The sequence below is a fragment of the Helicoverpa zea genome, chromosome 31, assembly GCF_022581195.2.
Source record: "Helicoverpa zea isolate HzStark_Cry1AcR chromosome 31, ilHelZeax1.1, whole genome shotgun sequence".
NCBI lineage: Eukaryota > Metazoa > Arthropoda > Insecta > Lepidoptera > Noctuidae > Helicoverpa > Helicoverpa zea.
In genome coordinates, this window is record NC_061482.1 from 276,852 (window position 1) to 295,915 (window position 19,064).

At 38.3% G+C, this 19,064-nt stretch overlaps 1 protein-coding gene across 1 annotated transcript in view; it reads left to right on the forward strand.

The window, feature by feature from the left end:
- The window catches only part of LOC124645059, a 28,984-nt gene extending 11,166 nt beyond the window's left edge, over positions 1-17,818 (forward strand). The window contains exons 2-5 of the mRNA XM_047184798.1: positions 3,128-3,380; positions 13,988-14,160; positions 14,296-14,588; positions 14,720-17,818. Of these exons, the coding sequence (XP_047040754.1) occupies positions 3,128-3,380; positions 13,988-14,160; positions 14,296-14,588; positions 14,720-16,319 (2,319 nt within the window). The 3' untranslated portion in view covers positions 16,320-17,818. The remainder of the gene's footprint in view (positions 1-3,127; positions 3,381-13,987; positions 14,161-14,295; positions 14,589-14,719) is intronic.
- The last annotated feature ends 1,246 nt before the right edge of the window (positions 17,819-19,064 follow it).

The window sequence follows — 19,064 nt, forward strand, 5'->3', positions numbered from 1 at the left end:
GGCATACTCAAAATGAGTTCATCCAAATCACGATGTGGAATGGCCGCCCATGTTCGTTGCAACAACAAAAAAAGGTCTTCTTGCGACTGGATACCCTCCATATTCGGCAGAGCTCTTCTCTGTAGCATATCCCATGCATGCTCAATCGGGTTCAAGTCTGGCGACTGAGCAGGCCAGGGCAGGACATTGATGTTAGCTGCCGCGAGAGTCTGTCTTACAACTCTTGCGGTGTGCGGTCGTGCATTATCATGCATTAACTGAAATAAGGGACCGATTTGCACTTGTAGAGGAACGATGACGTCTGATACAATCGTCTCAGCATAAATTTGAGCGTTGAGGTTGCTTCTGATCCAAATCAACTCAGTTCTTCCGCCGATCCAAATACCCGCCCATACCATGATGGTTCCACCACTATAAGGATGGACTTCCTGGCAGGATTTTAATCGCTGTTGGCGTCCAGGGGTTCTCCAGTGTCGTATACGTCTTGTATCCGGTCTCATACCAAAACGAGACTCATCAGAAAAGCACACGAAACGCCATTGTTCTTCTGCCCAATTTCTGTGTTCAAGAGCCCATTGATATCGAATCCTACGATTGTGCATTGCTATAGGTGGTACCCGTAGCGGTCTTCGGGAATGAAGGTTCACTTCATGCAAGCGGTTTCTGACTGTTTGGTCGCTAATTAAGTTCCCTGAAGAGTGATGAAGCCTCACGGCTAACATCATGGCGGTTATTGTTGGAGCTCTTCGAGTTAAGATTTGAATGTATCGGTCTTGTCTCCGTGTGGTGCAGCGATACCGTCCTCCATGGCGCTCAGCTACGGTACCAGTGCTTCGGTAACGTGTCCAAAGTCGACTGATAACACTCTGACTTGTATTCAGAGCTAAAGCCACAGTACGTTGCCGGGAACCAGCTTCTATCATTCCCACGGCTCTGAGCATTTCTTCCCTGCTTAAATGACGTCGCCGCTCCATAATAACGTTGGTTTTAATCAGTAGTAGGGAAACAGTAGCACTAATAATGTCTTCAATGCGTTGTATGTGTTTATAGGGAAAATATTGACAGCTGATTTTCATCTTTTACTCGAATTTGATTCACAGTTCCTGATTCAAATTATGAAATGCACCAAAAAGGATCCATATAAATTTATAAAATCATAAATTTATTACAAAGCCACATCTCAATCTCAAGAAATCCGCATAAAAATGCTTGATCCCTAGACACTTTTGATGTGTGTATTTTAGTGGTAGTTAGGTATATCCTATGAGTGTCTTTAGACAACTAACAAGAATTAGTAATGGCTTTGTGACTACAAAGCATTATCTTTGTTTTACTTATAAACTAGCTCACTGTTCGCATGTTGTAGGAAAAGTGTAAGTACTCCGACCCGTATAAAAATAAATTTATATAAAATATAAAAATAAATTTAATAAATTTGTGTACAAACTTTTTGAAACTACTTCAAGCACATGAATAAAAAGTAGCCCGTACGTTATTCTGATATAATATAATAAAAGAAACAAATTATTACCTACAGTTTTTCATCAAAACACATTGTCTAGTTTTTGCGAGTAATATTTCCCATTTAAAATATTATTTAGATGCAAATAGACATGTTACTCCAGGCGAAATTCTTGACGTGTTATAAAACACAAAGTAGGTATAAGAGCACAGAGTTCAAGAAGTCGGATAGAAAACAAATCGGATTGGTGTGGTCGCTTTGCATGTGTGCGTGTTTATTTTTATTCAGCTGCGCGCATGTGAGAGCGGACGTGTCATCTATTCGTTTCTTTGTGGCTGCATACTTTGTAGCTTTGAGTCCGAGCAAGCGGCAACTTATTCCACTTGTATTCCAAAATTTTACATTCACCACAATTAAGAAATTTAAAGGAACAAAAACACGACTGTTGTGTTTCGAAACGTCCATTGTTCTATTTATCTTGTGCGTTGAGTCATTTGTGTTATCTAGAGCAGAAGGCATGCTACGCCAACGACACGATAACAGATATTTCATGTTCAAGAAGCAGCCATGACAAATTCGAGTACGTCTCGTACAGAATGGGGAATGTTCCGATCACTTGATGGGACCACTCGTGATAACTGATGCACTGTGTAATTTGGTCAAGGCTAAGGCAAGGGGCGCACAGCGGCGCACATCGCATCGAGCCCGTGGAATAAACGATTCATGCAAATATGTAGTTTTTGAGAACGTGTTATCTCTTCATTTAAATTAAAAATTGATTTTAGCCGCTTATCTTCCCAAACCGAGGGAAAAAAGGGATTTTTAGTACCGGTGGCCGAAGATCTCACCCAACGGGCAGCCGGCGGGTATTTTTACTATCAGCTGTCATAAATTTCCTACATTTATATGTCGCTGGCATACCGCTCAGCATAGACCAGACGGCATGTGTGTAGTTAGCTTAAATCCTCTTGTTTAATTAACGGCGAATTTACTTTTTCATCGTAGCCCATAGAAAACTGAAAAAATACGATGAATTTACCATAGATTTTACGGCAGAAAAAAATGTGTGTGGGCCTTACTGATTTACAACAATCGGTTTTCATAAATCGTCCATTTTTCTGTTCGCTAGCTCCTATAGTACCGATCCAATGTGCGGCGCGGGCGCAGACATACTCCTCCCTAATATCATTTAACCAGCAGCCCGTATCCGTTGTACGTACATACCCCTCTAGTTGAAGGACCACCACAATCGTTATTAGCCACAAATTACATTTTGGTGCACTGAGCTTTGGGTATAGTAAGAGTATATGTATAATATCAATACGCACGTCCTGACCACTGATTCAAATTACTCAATACCTTCGTGCTTGTGCTTTCACCGCAGAAAAATATTCAAATTGACGTGGGTTATGAACATGTAAATTGTAGATATAGAAAAACATTGTTATCGCTAAAACAAAGCTTCTGTTATGAACCACTTAGTATTGTTTAACGTCTTATACTAATAGGTTCACGTTTAACATAAACATGACCTAGTTTATTATTAAGTTGAATACTAAATACAAATACCTACCTAAATGAATAAGTAAGGTCCCACTGAAGTAACGTAGCGACAAGTACTTAGTGCGTTGGATCAGTGAATGATTGAATAATTGTGGTTTGCAGAAACTGGACATTTTCGAGGGAGACCTGCCGGAGAGCACGACAGAGGTGGTCGTGGCCGGCGGCGGCGTGGTGATGTTCGCGAGCAACTCGCTTTCGCGGCTGCGCGACGCGCGGCGCGTGTACGTGCGCGGCGCGGAGATTGTGTTCGTGCGCGCGCACGCCGCCCACAGCCTGGACGTGCTGTCGTTGCACCTGCACGTGCAAGACTGCGGTGTCTTCCGCTTGGAAGAAAACGCTTTCCTTAACATCAAAGGTCAGTATGCTCCCTCTTCATAGTCTAATGCTACTGCGAAATGCCTGTGCCTGTGGCGATCGATTACGCTCCGCCCAACAATCATTTCTTTATGATAATATGAATGTAAACTATGCGCAGCGAGTTCATTGTGTAAGTACTTCTGTTGTATGCCATTGAATTGTTTGAGCGAAGTGTTGGCGAACTTAGAAATTGAGAACGCGAGATCTTCTCCTAATTAACCTACCTAGGTACCTACTCAAAGTTTGCAATTGTAATTCGGAAAAAATTTGACATTTGAGACGTCTCGTAACGATTACGTATATAGTCACTTGCTTGGCAACTCTCACCGCAAACTGCATTTGTACACTTAGTTCCAGTACAGACGCCAGCACGTCAACTTACCTGAAACTGTATAATTTTACCAAACGAACATTAACCTCCCACTGTTGTGGTTACTGTTACAGCCTATTTTTTTTCGTCCCACTGCTGGGCACAGGCCTCCTCTCACACGGAGAAGGATTGAGCATTAATCACCACGCTTGCTCAATGCGGGTTGCTGATTTCAGACTATATAGTCCAGGTTTGCTCAAGATGTTTTCCTTCACCTTTTTCTCAGCCATTGTTGTCTAAGATATACTTTAGAAAGTACATACAAACATAGAAAAGTTGCATTGGTACTTGCCTGAACTGGAATCGAACCCACACCCTCATACTCGAGAGATTGGTTCTTTACCCACTAGGCCACCACGACTTTTGTGTACTTGTGTGACTGTTGTGGTAAGGTTAAAAATCTATTGAAGAAATTAGAAAGATTGAGTAAGTGCTGTCATCTGGGTGTAAGTACTGAATCAGTAGATGGTACACTATCAGCGCCTTTTATATTTTTGAATGTTGAAAAGAGTTACTTAATAGTTGATACACGAGTATAGAGCGGCGTATGCGTCTGCGGCGTCACAGTAAAGATATGGACAATATGGAAACTAAGCCTATTTGCGGACATAACTACCTACGCTCCGTTGAAGCAATAGGGTTGTCACTTTTAATGATATTGGTGTTGTTCTTTTTTTTGTTCTGTAGTGATCAATCATCGAATTTAAATAACTACCTAACTCACTTATACAAATTTACTTAAATAGGTAATTTCATGGCTTCGGTTAATCTCAGAGCAAAAAACGATAGTTTGAACAAACAATTTAATATTCACACAACAACTTGTTATTCTATATATCTATATAACTTTTATAATTACGGTGGCGTAACCTTTGCAAGTTTTGGTGGGAGTGAGCGAGCCGAGGTTGGACGAAAATGTTTCGGGCGTTAGTCGGAGCGGGCGCGCGGTTGTCGCTCGCCGCACCGCCTCTCGCGCGATGGCGCGTGGACAAGGCTCAAGGACTTTTTATACATAATGATCAAACAAATAAACTACTGTGTCTTGTCAAAATCAACAACCTGAGGGGGTGAGGTACGAGCCCACTGCGGGGCGCCGCTTATGTTTTCGCCGATACGAAAATGCGCAGTCAAGCAATGACAGTTTAAATTCGGCTACCATGACAACTACGTTTGCAATAAACAACCTAACAATCTAATACAAATAAATATTTGGAAAATAAATAAATTTTGTGAATGGAATCACATATTTAGCTGAGTTTAACGGTCATTATCTTAATGTTCCTATTTTTTAAGACCGGTGGAAGGCGTCTAAAACTGTGATCTCACATCATACGCTTGAAAACATTTTGTTGCAAGAGTAAAGCATCCACAACACTCATGATCATCTTCCATGGAGCTAATTATATGTAGTACATTAAAATAAATGCACTTTCAGTAATTAAAAAAGAACTTATAGGATGTTATTACAAATATATTTTTTTATATTATTTTTGGGAATACGAAGGATAGACTGTCATCGGATGACAAAGCGACATGACCACTCGTCTCTACATGGTCTCTACGGCGCGGAACGCCGTCTGGCAGAAGGTAGAATTCATGAAATGATAATTGTCATTGAATTTTATAAGTTTTTTTTTATATTTCTCCTTATGTGCTTGATAAAGCCATATAATATGTGGTATTTGTACTTAGCTTTGGAAATTTTCTACCGTTTAGTGATAAAACATGTGTAGGTTATCATTGAATATTTTGAGAATTAGCTGTCGAAAATTTTTTTCGAGAGGCAATTTCAAGCCTTTTTTGTGTAATATATGTTAGACTATTTTTTTAATAAGTTTTTTTCATATTCTCTGGTCAATATCGTATCCTCGACTACTCACTGTTAAATTTTCTGATATATAGAATGTATCCAGGCCTCATACTACCCGACAACTGATGTTTTCGAAGTGCGGATTTCGTATTGATTAAGTAATTGTTGTTATTGTATTTACATTTATTTTTAGCTGTTCTTTATTTTGAACTGAGTTTTTAAATTAAAAGGCTTTAGTTAACTACCTACCTAAACAGCTGGAGTTAGTAATTAAATAATAATAATAAATCATTTATTTCGGAAATTACTTCCATATACAATGCAATCAATACCTTACATCAATTAAAACATAATAAAATGAGCCGTTTCGAACGTTTGTTCGTAGTTTCCGAACTGCTCTACATATACATACATTTAAACTGTGGCGGCGTGGTGCAGCAGCGCGTGCGTGCACAGGGAGACGCGCGGTGCGCATGCGATGATATCGTAGCTTGGATCGCGGCCGGTTTGGGTCGGCGGCCCGATAGCAGCGAGACGCCGGATGGGTCCGATTATCAGGTCGTCGGCCAATATTCAACTAGATGGACGACGTTCATTATTTTATTGTAGTGATTGTGCTTCCAGTGTACTGGAAGCTGAGATGCGGCCGCTAGATGCCTACTTCAATAGCGGGGCATCTTTATTGTACACTCTTTGATAATAAAGAACGCATAACAAACCTAGTTGCCAAGACATGCTACGTTAATACGATTATCTAAATATTTAACACTAGCTGTTTTCCCTCCGTTTCACCCACGACCCGGAGGAACATCTGCCTGTACCGGGATAAAATACAATACCCTATGTTACTCGAGTATTGTGTAGTTTTGCAACAGCGAAAGAGTTTTCAAATTGATTCAGTTCGGAGCCTTTACGGTATAAACAAACAAAAAACTTTCCTGTTTATTAAATACTAGCTTCTGCATGCAGTTTTTTTACCTCTACCGTATAAAATATTGCATATTTATGTTTCTCGGGGATAATTAAGCTTTCCAAGCATCGGTTCAGTGGTTTAGGAGCTTTTAAGTACATACAAAGAAACAACAAAAAAGTGTCGTATTTGTTATATGAGTATCGATTCTGATCGATATTCATTTATTATATTAATCCATGTAGAAACTAGCGTAGGGGCTGTAAGTGGACTGCTTCCAACAAAATACGTACCGTTAGCGTTTTTATGTTACAGGGTCATTTCAAGTAAGTTTTTGTCTACTCGCATATAAATAATTAATAAATAAATACAACAAAAATACAACATAGATTATATTATGATTTTTTCTTCTTTTTAGATTCGTTGAAAAATAAAGAATTAGAACATAAACAATGATCCCGTTGTTTTTTCATATAAAAAGGCTTTCAGTCCTAGCTTACGCTCATTCAGAAATCTGATTAAGTCAATTATAAGCGATTCAAGATATTTTTCGCGGAAAGTTGTGATTGAAAACATGCCAAGAGGATTGATTATCAGAGATTTACGAGCTAGAATAGTAACTTTGAGGGAAGAAGGATACACCACGAGAGTAATAGCACGCAGACTTGCTATATCCCAATCCTGTGTCGTGGCTACGTTGCAGAGGTATCACGGAATGGGGAATTTATTTAGCTGACCGACCCCGCAGCGGTCGTATACGGTACGCGCCCATGGCCAAGACAATATTATTGTACTTAATGTGAACAAAACTATTGATATACCTAGTCACAAAATATTGATTTATTATTACAAATAAAGTTGAACAGGACTTGGCTTCTATGCGATCTCAAAACTTTTTACGGTGGAAGAATTGCGTAGAGGCTTGGCTGTTTAGGGTTCCGTACCCAAAGGGTAAAACGGGACCCTATTGTTTTCGCTCCTCTGTCCGTCCGTTTGTCTGTCACCAGGCTGTATCTCATGAACCGTGATAGTTAGAGAGGTGACATTTTTATGGATGATGTATTTCTGTTGCCGCTATAACAACAAATACTGAAACCTAGATTAAAATAAATATCTCGGGGTCTCCCATACAACAAACGTGATTTTTTTGTTCGATATCCATAAATATATATAGAATATTAGTTTGCATGGTACGGAAACCCACATGCGCCCCGCCTAATTTTCGAATCGAATATCTTTTAGAATCATAGAGGTTTATTTCAGAGGTAAATTATTTGTTTTTTTTTTTTCAAAAGTACTACCAATACTGAGCTATGTAACGAAACCATAGTGCGATTTAGACCATTTTAACCTAGCTTTTTTATTCATAATGTATGATCTGAGGGCACGGCAGTGCCCCAGCCAAGACTCGAGCAAAGCGGGCACGGCCGTACCATCTTTTCTCGGAGCGTTTCGCGGCTATTTCAGCCCCCTGTATCTTCCATGTGAACAAAGCTAGGAGTTTAGGTTTTCGATGACCAAGAGTAAGTATTAGAACAAGCTCAGTCTCAAAATCACAAGACATTTGAATAAATAGTTTACGAGTTATGAGCGATCAAAGTTACACCATTTTGTCACTGACTCACTGACCGATCATCAAAAGTCTAAGGTACTTCTAGCAAACTTAGAACCTTCAAATTTGGCACCAAGATAGGTTATTAGCTACATATAAAGGGAAAATTATAAAAACCTTAAAACTTAATAAAAAAATAGGAAACAAATTTATATTTGCGGTTTTTCAAGAACATTGTGTATGAATTTTGACTGCATTGATAACTTTGTTATTTATTTATGTACAAAATGTTACTATTTGTTTTATTGTTACGTAGTGTGGTATATTGTTATTATGTATTAAATATACATACATATGAATAAAAAAGCTAGGTTAAAATGAAATGAATAATGATAAAATCTTTCATATTAATGCAGTGCGATAAATACTCCATGCTCGCTCGATAGATGGCGTTGTCCTGGTCCAAATCGCGCTATGGTTTCGTTACATAGCTTAGTATAAGTAGTACTTAAAAAAACTAATAATTTCATGTGATTGCGCCATCTACCTCTGAAATAAATCTCTTTTATTCTTAAAGATATTCGATTCAAAAATTCTTCAATTTCGAAATTTTTTACGGCTTATGTTTAACTGATCACCAGAAATAGTAACAAATAGCAGACAAAAATAGTAAATGATCACCAAAATGAAACTCGCATTTTAATGTAAAATGATAACCAAAGTTTTAACACTTTGCTATCCCATTTAAGTGAAATTACTCCAAAATAAATCATGCGCAAGCCAAAAATAGTAAATGATCACCAAAATTAAACCACCATTTTAAAGTAAAATGATAACCAAAGTTTTTACATTCTGCTATCCTATTTAAGCAAAATGAGTCCAAATAAATCATTGTTATCCCAAAAGTAGTAAATGATCACCAAAAGTAGTGAATGATCATCAAAATTATACCAGCGTTTTAATATAAAATGATAATCAAAGTTTTTACATCTTGCTATCCTGTTTAAGTAAACTGACTCCAAAAAAATAAGTTCGGCCTGATACAATAAATGTAATTACATTATGGGGACCCTTTTCCTGCACTAGGGTGGAAAATTGTCTATTGCATGCCTCTAAACAGTGCGATAAGAGTGTGTTTTCGAGGGAGTGTATTGAGAAACACATTCTTCTTCTTCTTTCTCCTGCCCTGTTCCCAATTTTACTTGGGGTCGGCGCAATATGTCATTTTCTTCCATTTTCCCCTGTCACTCGTCATACTGACACTCACGCATGCATTGCAAGCCGGACACATAACTTAATATGGCATCATAATACTTTATTTGATAATAAGCCTACATTTTATGGCAATCACAGTGACTTATTTAGGCAAAAATAATACATTAATTTGGTCGTCAAGAGTTGGTGATCATTTACTAAATTTGGTGGTCGAATACAATTTAAAGTGAAGTCGTGACTAAAATAGCTGGTACTATTACATTTTTAGACTTTATTTTTCTGGTGTTCAGTAGATTTTTCTGGTTGCAAAACTAAGGGTATCAAAGCATTTTATGGTGGTCATTATATTTGTTCCCATTTTTTACTTTATTTAAAAAAAATGTTGTTTAAGTGCTACTTTAGAGGTGTACATATTAAGTTTGTTATATATTTTGTTAGTTGCATGTAAGTTAATTTAATTTGTTATATACTTAGAGAAGAAAGATACCTACAAAAAATAAATTAGATCCCACCAAAAACATTAAATGTAAAAAAAGCCAATCCTCTACGCAATTCCTCCACCGTAAAAAGTTTTGAGATCGCATAGAAGCCAAGTCCTGTTCAACTTTATTTGTAATAATAAATCAATATTTTGTGACTATATCAGTAGTTTTGTTCACATTACAATAATATTGTCTTGGCCATGAGCACAAGTTAAAAGTCGCTCCTCGTAATAATGTGTAAATACCATTGGATTGATAAATTCTATATGGACATGATTTTACGATTGGACTGATTATGGACTGATTGGAATTTGAGATCACCATGGACTAAACATGCGCCATAGTACATGTGCAGTTCATTGATGTTGGATGATTACTGACTGTCGGTCATTTAGTAACAATTGAATAAATTAAAAGTATTTAATTCTGTGATATTAAACTTCATGTTTGACTTTCACCTCTCCAAGATATGCTGTATTATATTTGTAGTTTATTGTGCTCATGGCCAAGTCAATATTATTGTAAAGTGAACGAAACTATTGATAGAGTCACAAAATATTGATTTATTATTACAAATAAAGTTGAACAGGACTTGGCTTCTATGCGATCTCAAAACTTTTTACGGTGGAGGAATTGCGTAGAGGATTGGCTTTTTTTACATTTAATGTTTTTGGTGGGATATTTAATACATAATAATAATATACTACACTACGTAACAATAAAACAAATAGTAACATTTTGTACATAAATAAAGAACAAAGTTATCAATGCAGTCAAAATTCATAGGTACACAATGTTCTTGAAAAACCGCAAATATAAATATATTTGTTTCCTATTATTTACTAAAGTATTCAAGTTATTAAGGTTTTTATAATTGCCCCTTTATATGCAGCTAATGTTGGTGCCTTTGAAGGTTCTAAGTTTGTTAGAAGTACCTTAGATTTTTGATGATCGGTCAGTGAGTGAGTCAGTCAATCATTGTCAGGCGGCGAACGATCGAATCCTAGGGCGTCGCACACTTACCCGAGCCGAACGTGCGTAAATTCACGGTGCGCATATCAGCCAGCGTGGCTCGGTACCCAATTCTTCTCTGTTACATTTTATGTTAGACCTAAGCTTTTGATAAATTTTCGATTACTGATTATGACAGATGAATTCTCGCTTTGTTAAATTGCAATTAAAAACTTACGTAATGCCATGGCGAATTACGAATGCGTATTAACATTAGAATGTTGGTCAGTTTTTTGACATGATGTTTTCATGGGTTTACGGTTGAACTCCGCCGATTCTGGAGACGGTTCCTTATCCGCGAAGTTGGCCTTTTTCAGAACGGGGGTAAAACCGCGGGAAACAACAATCGGTTTATAGGGACCTTTTGATCTACCACCTTTTGATGAAATAGACTGGTGTCCAATTGTTTCGATAAATTAGAAGATGTTTTACGGAACCAGTGACTTATTGGAAATTATCCCATTTAAATAGCAAGAGCGGTTGTGGCTCCTGGATAACGAACACGTGATCGACGTGCCATTCTTCATCGAGTGGGTGCAAAGTTGGTGCAGTGTACGTGCTAGCGTGGTGACGCGACCTAATCATACGATCACCTCCTGTTCAACTTCTATAGGGAACTGGGACTGCAACAGTCTGTAATGATTTCGTTTTCGGCGTTCAAACATACTATGAATAACGAGGAATATTTGGTGTAATGCATAGCGAGCGTGTCATAAGGCGCGATGTTGCAACATGTCGCCATGTGGAGCAGAGCTGCGCACTGCACATACGCACATGACGCACGGCGCCTTCGCCGCATAGCTACAGCTGACAAATAATAAAAATATGCTGTGACCATTCACCCAAGCTACGATCAGACTAGGCCATTAGATCAACGACCGGCTGTTCAAAACTAGCTGAAATCGATAGCTTCTCACAAGTAAGAAGCAATGCTTGCTCTCTGTTACGGATTGAGGTGTCTAACAAACATCTTCATTTCAACAGTTGTTTCAGCAGATGCGATCAATTGTATTCCTGCGAATAACATCTTGTAATACTGCCAGTATTAGTTCAATTATGATCATCAAAAAAAATTCTTAAGTTGTTTTTGATATGCATGGCCAGACGCTGTAAACGTTCAATAAATGTTAGTGTTGTATTGACTTCAATTAGGTATATATCTGGAGGCAATTTATATCTGAAGTGAATAAGAATTTTTAAGCAAATAAATAATAATGCCTCATACACTCACTTTCTTCCAATATTGATTAAAAATAATAGTGTACATAACACCTTCATCAAGTAGTGAATTTCTAAAATAGCCACAAAAGTGGTTGTTTTAAGGTCTAAAATTGTTTGTATGTACATCATCATCCATCATCCATGCATAGAACAGCGAAACTCTAAAAATCTACTTTGAACGATAAAGTGTTGGGTTGAATAACATCACCTGTACCTACATGTTTGAGGTTTCTCAAAATAGACTGTATGTAGTATTAAAGCGAGGCAGGCATCGAGTGCGGACTAACTACAGTCACCGCCTGTGTCCGGGGAGAGTCCGCGCTCGTAGCCTCGCCTGCCCGCCAGAATGGTACAACCAGACATAACTCTCTAAATTGTCAAAAAAGGAAAACTAACTTATACTCATCACTAATTGCACACGTATAAATTGCAACACGGAATCATGGAGACTTATTACATGGCTTTTGTAATAAGCTAGTTATTAAGTAAATCTAAAAAGCTAGTTATTAAACCAATAACGCGCCTATATTTGGCCAGTTGTACAAAGTTCGAGCAACATTACACACGGCGTGGCCAGCGCGCGGCTGGATGACTAATTCTGGACTATTTCTGCGTCGTCGCCGTTCATAAACACCTACATTATGTATGTATGTGTATTTGAGTGGTTTTGCATCGCATTACTGTCCAATAATTCGTGGCTCAATTATGAGCTTAGCACGTGTACCTACGGTTTTGTTAAAACGTTTTTACAGAGATGAGCTGTCGACTAATCTCCTGCAACTATTCCGCCTCATAATTATTTTCTTAAAACGATACTTGTTATTTTCAACGGTTTCAACCGCGTCTCCAGATACTTATGTTAAATAACCGAATAAAATTAAGGATATCTCTAATACTACCTAAATTATTGAAATGTTTGCGAAGACAATTACAGTTGTCTTCATCATCATTTAGCGAATAATCTGCGAATGATTCATTCACTTTTCAATAAATCAAAAATCCGACTAGAAGTTCCTTCTCCGTAAGTGTTATGTCTTAAATTAAGGGACCTTATATTGTAGTAGGTACGTTACGCAGGTTACTGGAACCAGTTCCATTGGTTCTAATAAAATGTTTTCTCGATTGGTATCTGGACCGCTGAGCAAGGCCTCTTGAAATAAGCAAACCGCTTTATATCGCACTAACAGCACGTATCGAAGGATCTTGCCTGCTGGTTGCCTTACTCATTCAACTCAACTTCAACACCGTTATCAGAGTTTTATGCGCTTGTTAATGTATCGTATTTAGAAAGCTCACATTGTATATAATTACAATATTTTAGCCCACTCGGTTGTAAACTACAAAAGCTTGAGTAGGTATCTTCCAGCCGTGCTCCAGTAGTACGCACGCTACGTGGAATCCTTGATATCACGATATTAAGGCCATTTATAACATTATATACATGGGTAATACCCTCAGGACTTAATACATGAACTGTAAAAGAGCGCCATTTCGCCAGTACGAGGATTGCTTCTAAAAATACACTATTTCCCCGACTCGATATTAGTGTGCCACAGCATAATGACTCATAATGACAGCAAAGTTGACTGAACGGAGATTCTTTTTAATATAATTTAAAGAATAGGAAAACACGTGACAGCCATGAGCAGATTTTGATTCTGATTACTGGCAGCAGAATTAATTAAAGGATCGGAGGCAGAAAGTTTGTCAATCACTCATTCTGGGTGAATAACAGATTGTATGACACCAGGCCTTAACGATTATTTCATATTAGAAGCCGATTTCGGATATATTTAGTAAGGACAAGGTTAGGCTCTACTATGCTATGTACGGGGAGATGCTAATAAGCTTATAAGCTTACCTGAATGTCGACAATTATTAAATGCAATGTGAGCGCATTTGATCTCAAATATGCGAATCCATTAAGCTTCACATTTGATGGTTACTATTGTAACGAGTAATTTCCAGTAGTCGTTGGACAAATTGTTGTTTGGCCTTCAAAAATATTAACAAAACATTGTTGGTTGATTGCAGGTCCACTTTCGGTAACAATTGAAAATTGTGAAACTGTGTCAACGGAAGGACCGGCTTTCTCGTGGCTGCTTTACATGAACATAACAAACGTCGGCACGCTGCAGCTCGGAGCGGGTTCCTTCACTCTGGACCCCTCCGCCAGCAACGTTGGCGAGCACGGTCCTGGGATGTCGGTCAGTATTTCGCCATTTCAACAACTACCAGCAAAACAAGGCAAAGCGAAATATTTAACTGCACAAGCGAATGCCGCCACCTTGCAACAAAAGGAACCAAACCACCATTCTTACATAGCACCTTTTATATTGCAGATCAGGATGAAAAATATAACCGTGCCCGTCATACCCGCGCAGACCTTCGGATCGTCAGCCGCCGAAATTATACTGGACAACATCAAGATAAACGAGATCTTCGGAGGTGCCTTCTCCGCCAACACATACAATGTTGTGATGGCCCTCAACTCCTCAATCGAAAATATCGATGAAGATGCTTTTTCACAACGATCACTGATCAACAACTTATACTTCTTTGGATGTAAAATTCAAAAAATTGCTTCGAGAGCTGTTCAGTCGGCAGTTGGAAATCTGAATATTTCAAACACTTTGTAAGTATTATTTATGAATATGATACTTAAAATTATTCAATATCCAATGCTACTTGTAAAAAAAATTGTTTTATGACACGAGTCTTAAAGATTACTTTCTGCTTTTTTTAATTTCATTTTTAAACTTCCAGGATTGAAAACGTGGTCGCAGGAGCAATAAACATAACAGTAGCGTCGGTTGTTATCAAAGATACTGAGTTCAATCAGCTCGCGGAGCAAAGTATAGAACTTTCTTCTTGGAATAAGCTGCACATGGAGAGGAATTCATTTGATGTGCTCGTTCCTAACGCCATCATAGCTTTGGAAACAATGGCACACGAACAATCTGGACATCATTTAACTTTTATTGAAAACGAAGTGGAGACGGCTCACCCTAATAGTCTTAAATTCATTGGCCAAGCTCAGGCACACCAAGCTTCATCAGTGGTTTATAAAGACAACTACTACGGACAAACTTGTTATTGCAATATAAGCAACTGGCTGTCTGACGTGTTAGCTACTGAATCAGTTGAACCCTATAAGGCAGAAAGTTACTGTACTGTGGACGAGTTCTTGGCTCGTTGTTTTAACGAACCCGAACAAAATATACTGTTTGACAAGTTCTTGGACGGAGTTTGCCAAAAAGATTCGCCTACGTTCCACTGTGAATCTTACATCCGAAAAGCTGATGGAACTTCAACTGAAATAAAAAATCCTAGATTTCCTCATAAAAACAAACATGAACAAATGATTAGCGACCGTGACAAGAAAGTAATCGGGATTGTCATAGTAACCTGCTTAGGTTGTGTAGTCATTGTCATGATAATAAGCTTCATAAGATGGTTGCGCCGCAAGGGCTATTGTATTAACGTGAAAAACTTACTAATTTCATCTAACTCGTCATGTGGGGCATTTTGCGAGCGGATTTGTTCGTGTGGAGTCGTCAATACGCTGGACAATGCAAGATCTATTTCCCGACTGTCTGTCAATGAATATTCTGAACGACATTGCTTAAATGAACCAACAAGAGTTCAGGACATTATCCAGGAATCGATTTTGCAAGATGAACTGGTCCCGACAGAAGATAAAACTACTCAAACTTTACCTGAAGAACTCACTAAAGAACTGTTGGAAAATCTAAAAGAGAGATTGGAGAGTCCTGAAAATTACGTGGAAGCTCGTGAGACCATTGAACACTTATACGTGCTTACTAAGTTAGAAGAAAATTGCAACACCATTGTTCCAAAACTTATCAACGTGGAAGAGAATATATACGAATTGCCCTTTCAGAACACTACTCCTCGCATTGGAAAGAACAACAAACAGATGATTAGTATTGGCACTCGTACGCCGTCACTTGACAAGCTGCTGCCTTTATCACCGTATAATAGGCAAACTGCTTTAGTACATGAGTATTTTGAACCAAAAGATTTCGCTGTCCACCTATATGCCGAAATTGCTAATAATGAAAAAGAAAAGAGGACACTACTGGGCAATATGCCCGACGTTGTCGGAGAGCAAGCGGCGCCACGTGGACCCTACCTCCGAGCTGTACGTGAAAAAATGAATTCGTCTTCTGGATCCCAAGCTAACCCCCTGTGTAAATCACTGAATAGCTCAAACGGATCGCGGGGCATGTCCACCATTAAATCAACATCTTCTAACACGTCAGCGAAAATGCTGAACCGTCCTTTGCCAGAGAAGCCGAGTTCGATAGACCCGGGCGAGGGCACGTCCTTCAAGCTCGGTTGAGGGTTAGGCAATGCGCAGCCGGCGCCAGCGCATAGCGGCGGGAGCCGGCCCGGGCGTCCCCGCGGAGAGCCGCCTTGGGGTGAGGATTGCCACACGGACCCGGACCCCTGCGTAACGAGCTAACCGGGCGGATCACAACGACGCGACTATCGAGATGATGCTTAAACATTTCTTTGCTGTGATATTAATTTTGATTATTTTTATTTGTATAATTACTTTTGAGTGATGTGTCGTGCCAGACACTGCTGTATGTTTATTTGTAAATAATTTATGAGTTGTAATTAATTGTAAATGTTGAGCCGGGCGAAAACGTGATCTTTTGATATTGTACGAGCCTGATACGTTTCGATTCTGATTAACTATGCTTTGCCTAATCATTATGTACCTCTATATTAATGCTTTTTAATGAGAACGTATAGTCGCCATTTTTATAAATGTTATGATCACGGAGGAACGCAAGATAGCGGAGATGCCATAGGAAAGGTCAGTCAGGCGTCTATTTTTAGGTCAAACCAATGTACGGTAGGCGTGATCAGTTACTAAACGTGCGTGAGAATCGTCCAGGTTCCTTGCCAAATCAAAACCAATCTGCCAAATCTGTTTAAGATTGGTCTTGATTGATTGGTGATATCAATTTGGAAACATTGGGCGGGTTCCATAGAAACCCACATTTAAGTTCACAACTTTCTTTGGATATTTTGCACTATGACATGTCCGCTTGTCATTTTGTTCTTCATGGTTATGATACAAAGATTTTACTAACGACAGCTTCGCAAGAAAATACAGAAACTGATATTCTTAATGAAATGGTCTTAAATAATTCCAATAATGTTTTGGAAGACAATTTGTAGGCAAACATCCACACATAATCTGAAAAAAAAAATGTATATGTATATATATTAGCATAATAAAGTGTGCATTTACTGTCAGATCATCAGTTTTAGCATATTTAAAGTTGTCGTAAGATGGTTTGATGATAGTACGACTACTCGAGTAGAAGTCACCTTAGCTGTCGTCCCTAAGGTTAGTGAATCCTTTTAAAAGCATTCTTTTTATAAAATTATACTATATTAAAATGAAATCGTATTTCTTTAAACATTTACATGTTAAAGTATACACTATACCTATTTATGAATGGACTTTCCATAGAATGTACCCTTGTATACTGTGCTCAATGAATATCATCTAGGCCATTTAAAATGTTCACGAATATCCTATTTACTTTAGTCCTGAATCTGTCCTACGTACTTTATATCGAAATGTTAATATATATTAAATATAGAACATAGAATAAGTAAGAAATAGATTTAATATTGTAATCATTATTGACGTGACACTGATTATTAGACTTTGCCATAAAACGAAACAGTCATTATCTATATGTTGTTGTAATGAGAACGATAATATGTTATTCTGAGAGCAGATTATGAGGACTTCTTAAACAAAGAAGACATGTTATTCCATTTATGTTCCACATTAAATAAATGTTGATTGTCGAAGAGTTGCTTTATTTTAAGTGTGCCTTTTTAGTGTTAACATATTGATTAGGGTTTATAATGTCTTAAGCATCAACCACGTGCCTGTAGCCCCAGTACAACAACGGACTACTTATCGAAATAATTATAGATAATTCAGCTATCAGGTATCAGCGGTTTGAAATATCATTGTTTTTCCGTCACGCTTTTTTCAAAACGTGTAATATGAGCGGTAGTGCACTTATAAAGCTTTAAGGATCAATTTGAATGATTCCATCAGAGGTCCGAGCGAATATGCTAATGGACGCCTGTTAAATTTGTTCTATGTCTGGGCGTAAATCAAGTTCAAAATTTTTGCTCGACACCGACCTACAATTTTAAATAAAATTTCACATAAAGAAAGAATTTTCCAAATAGGTTCTGGTATCTTCGAGAAATCGCGTAACATAGACAAAGAAATATGGACGAAGTCAGAACCTCCTCCTTTTTGGAAGTCGGTTGAAATAAATATAACATTGTTTAATTCATTAGTGGCGCAGTCCTAAGGTGAACACTTGAACAGCATATATACCTACATATTTTGCAATGTTTAATATATTATTATCTTATCAGTGTTTACACAAATTGAGGTGTGTTTGATTAAGTACGGAGGTACTTGCTGAATTATATTGCGTTATCGAAGAATTTTTATTCGCATACGGAACAAGTAATGGGACACTAAAGATTCGGCTGTGTCTACTACCTACAGCCAATTTATCCGGATAGGCTTAGCGCTCTACTATCTATCTCCCATTTCAAATGTTCACAATGTGCAGCGCGTGGTAGCGGTAGCCCTAATTATAAAGGATTACAGATGTGACAAACACCATGCAGTGCCTAAGCATCATAAGTTACAAGGTACTGTCAAAAATATTTGAAACAACTGGCCAGAAGGCCAATGGCTGTTAAAAACACATATTATTGTAGCTATGAGGCACTTCCTCCCCATTAGGGCTCAACGTGGTACTTCACTCTTCAAATAGACTTATCCCAAGGAACACTATGTATTGTTTGGTTGTCATGCTCTGTAACTGACTACCCGTAACGACTACCAAAACGTTCACACGATAGCCGGTACTCATCACTTTAACGAGCCTTCTGAACACGGAGAAACTTCTCATGACAAGATAAACCATCCACAGACCGACCGCACCAAACGTTGCTTAACCTCATGATCGATCGGACCGTAAGACTTACTTTGCCACGAGCCCCTCTGTCATGTAAATTTCAA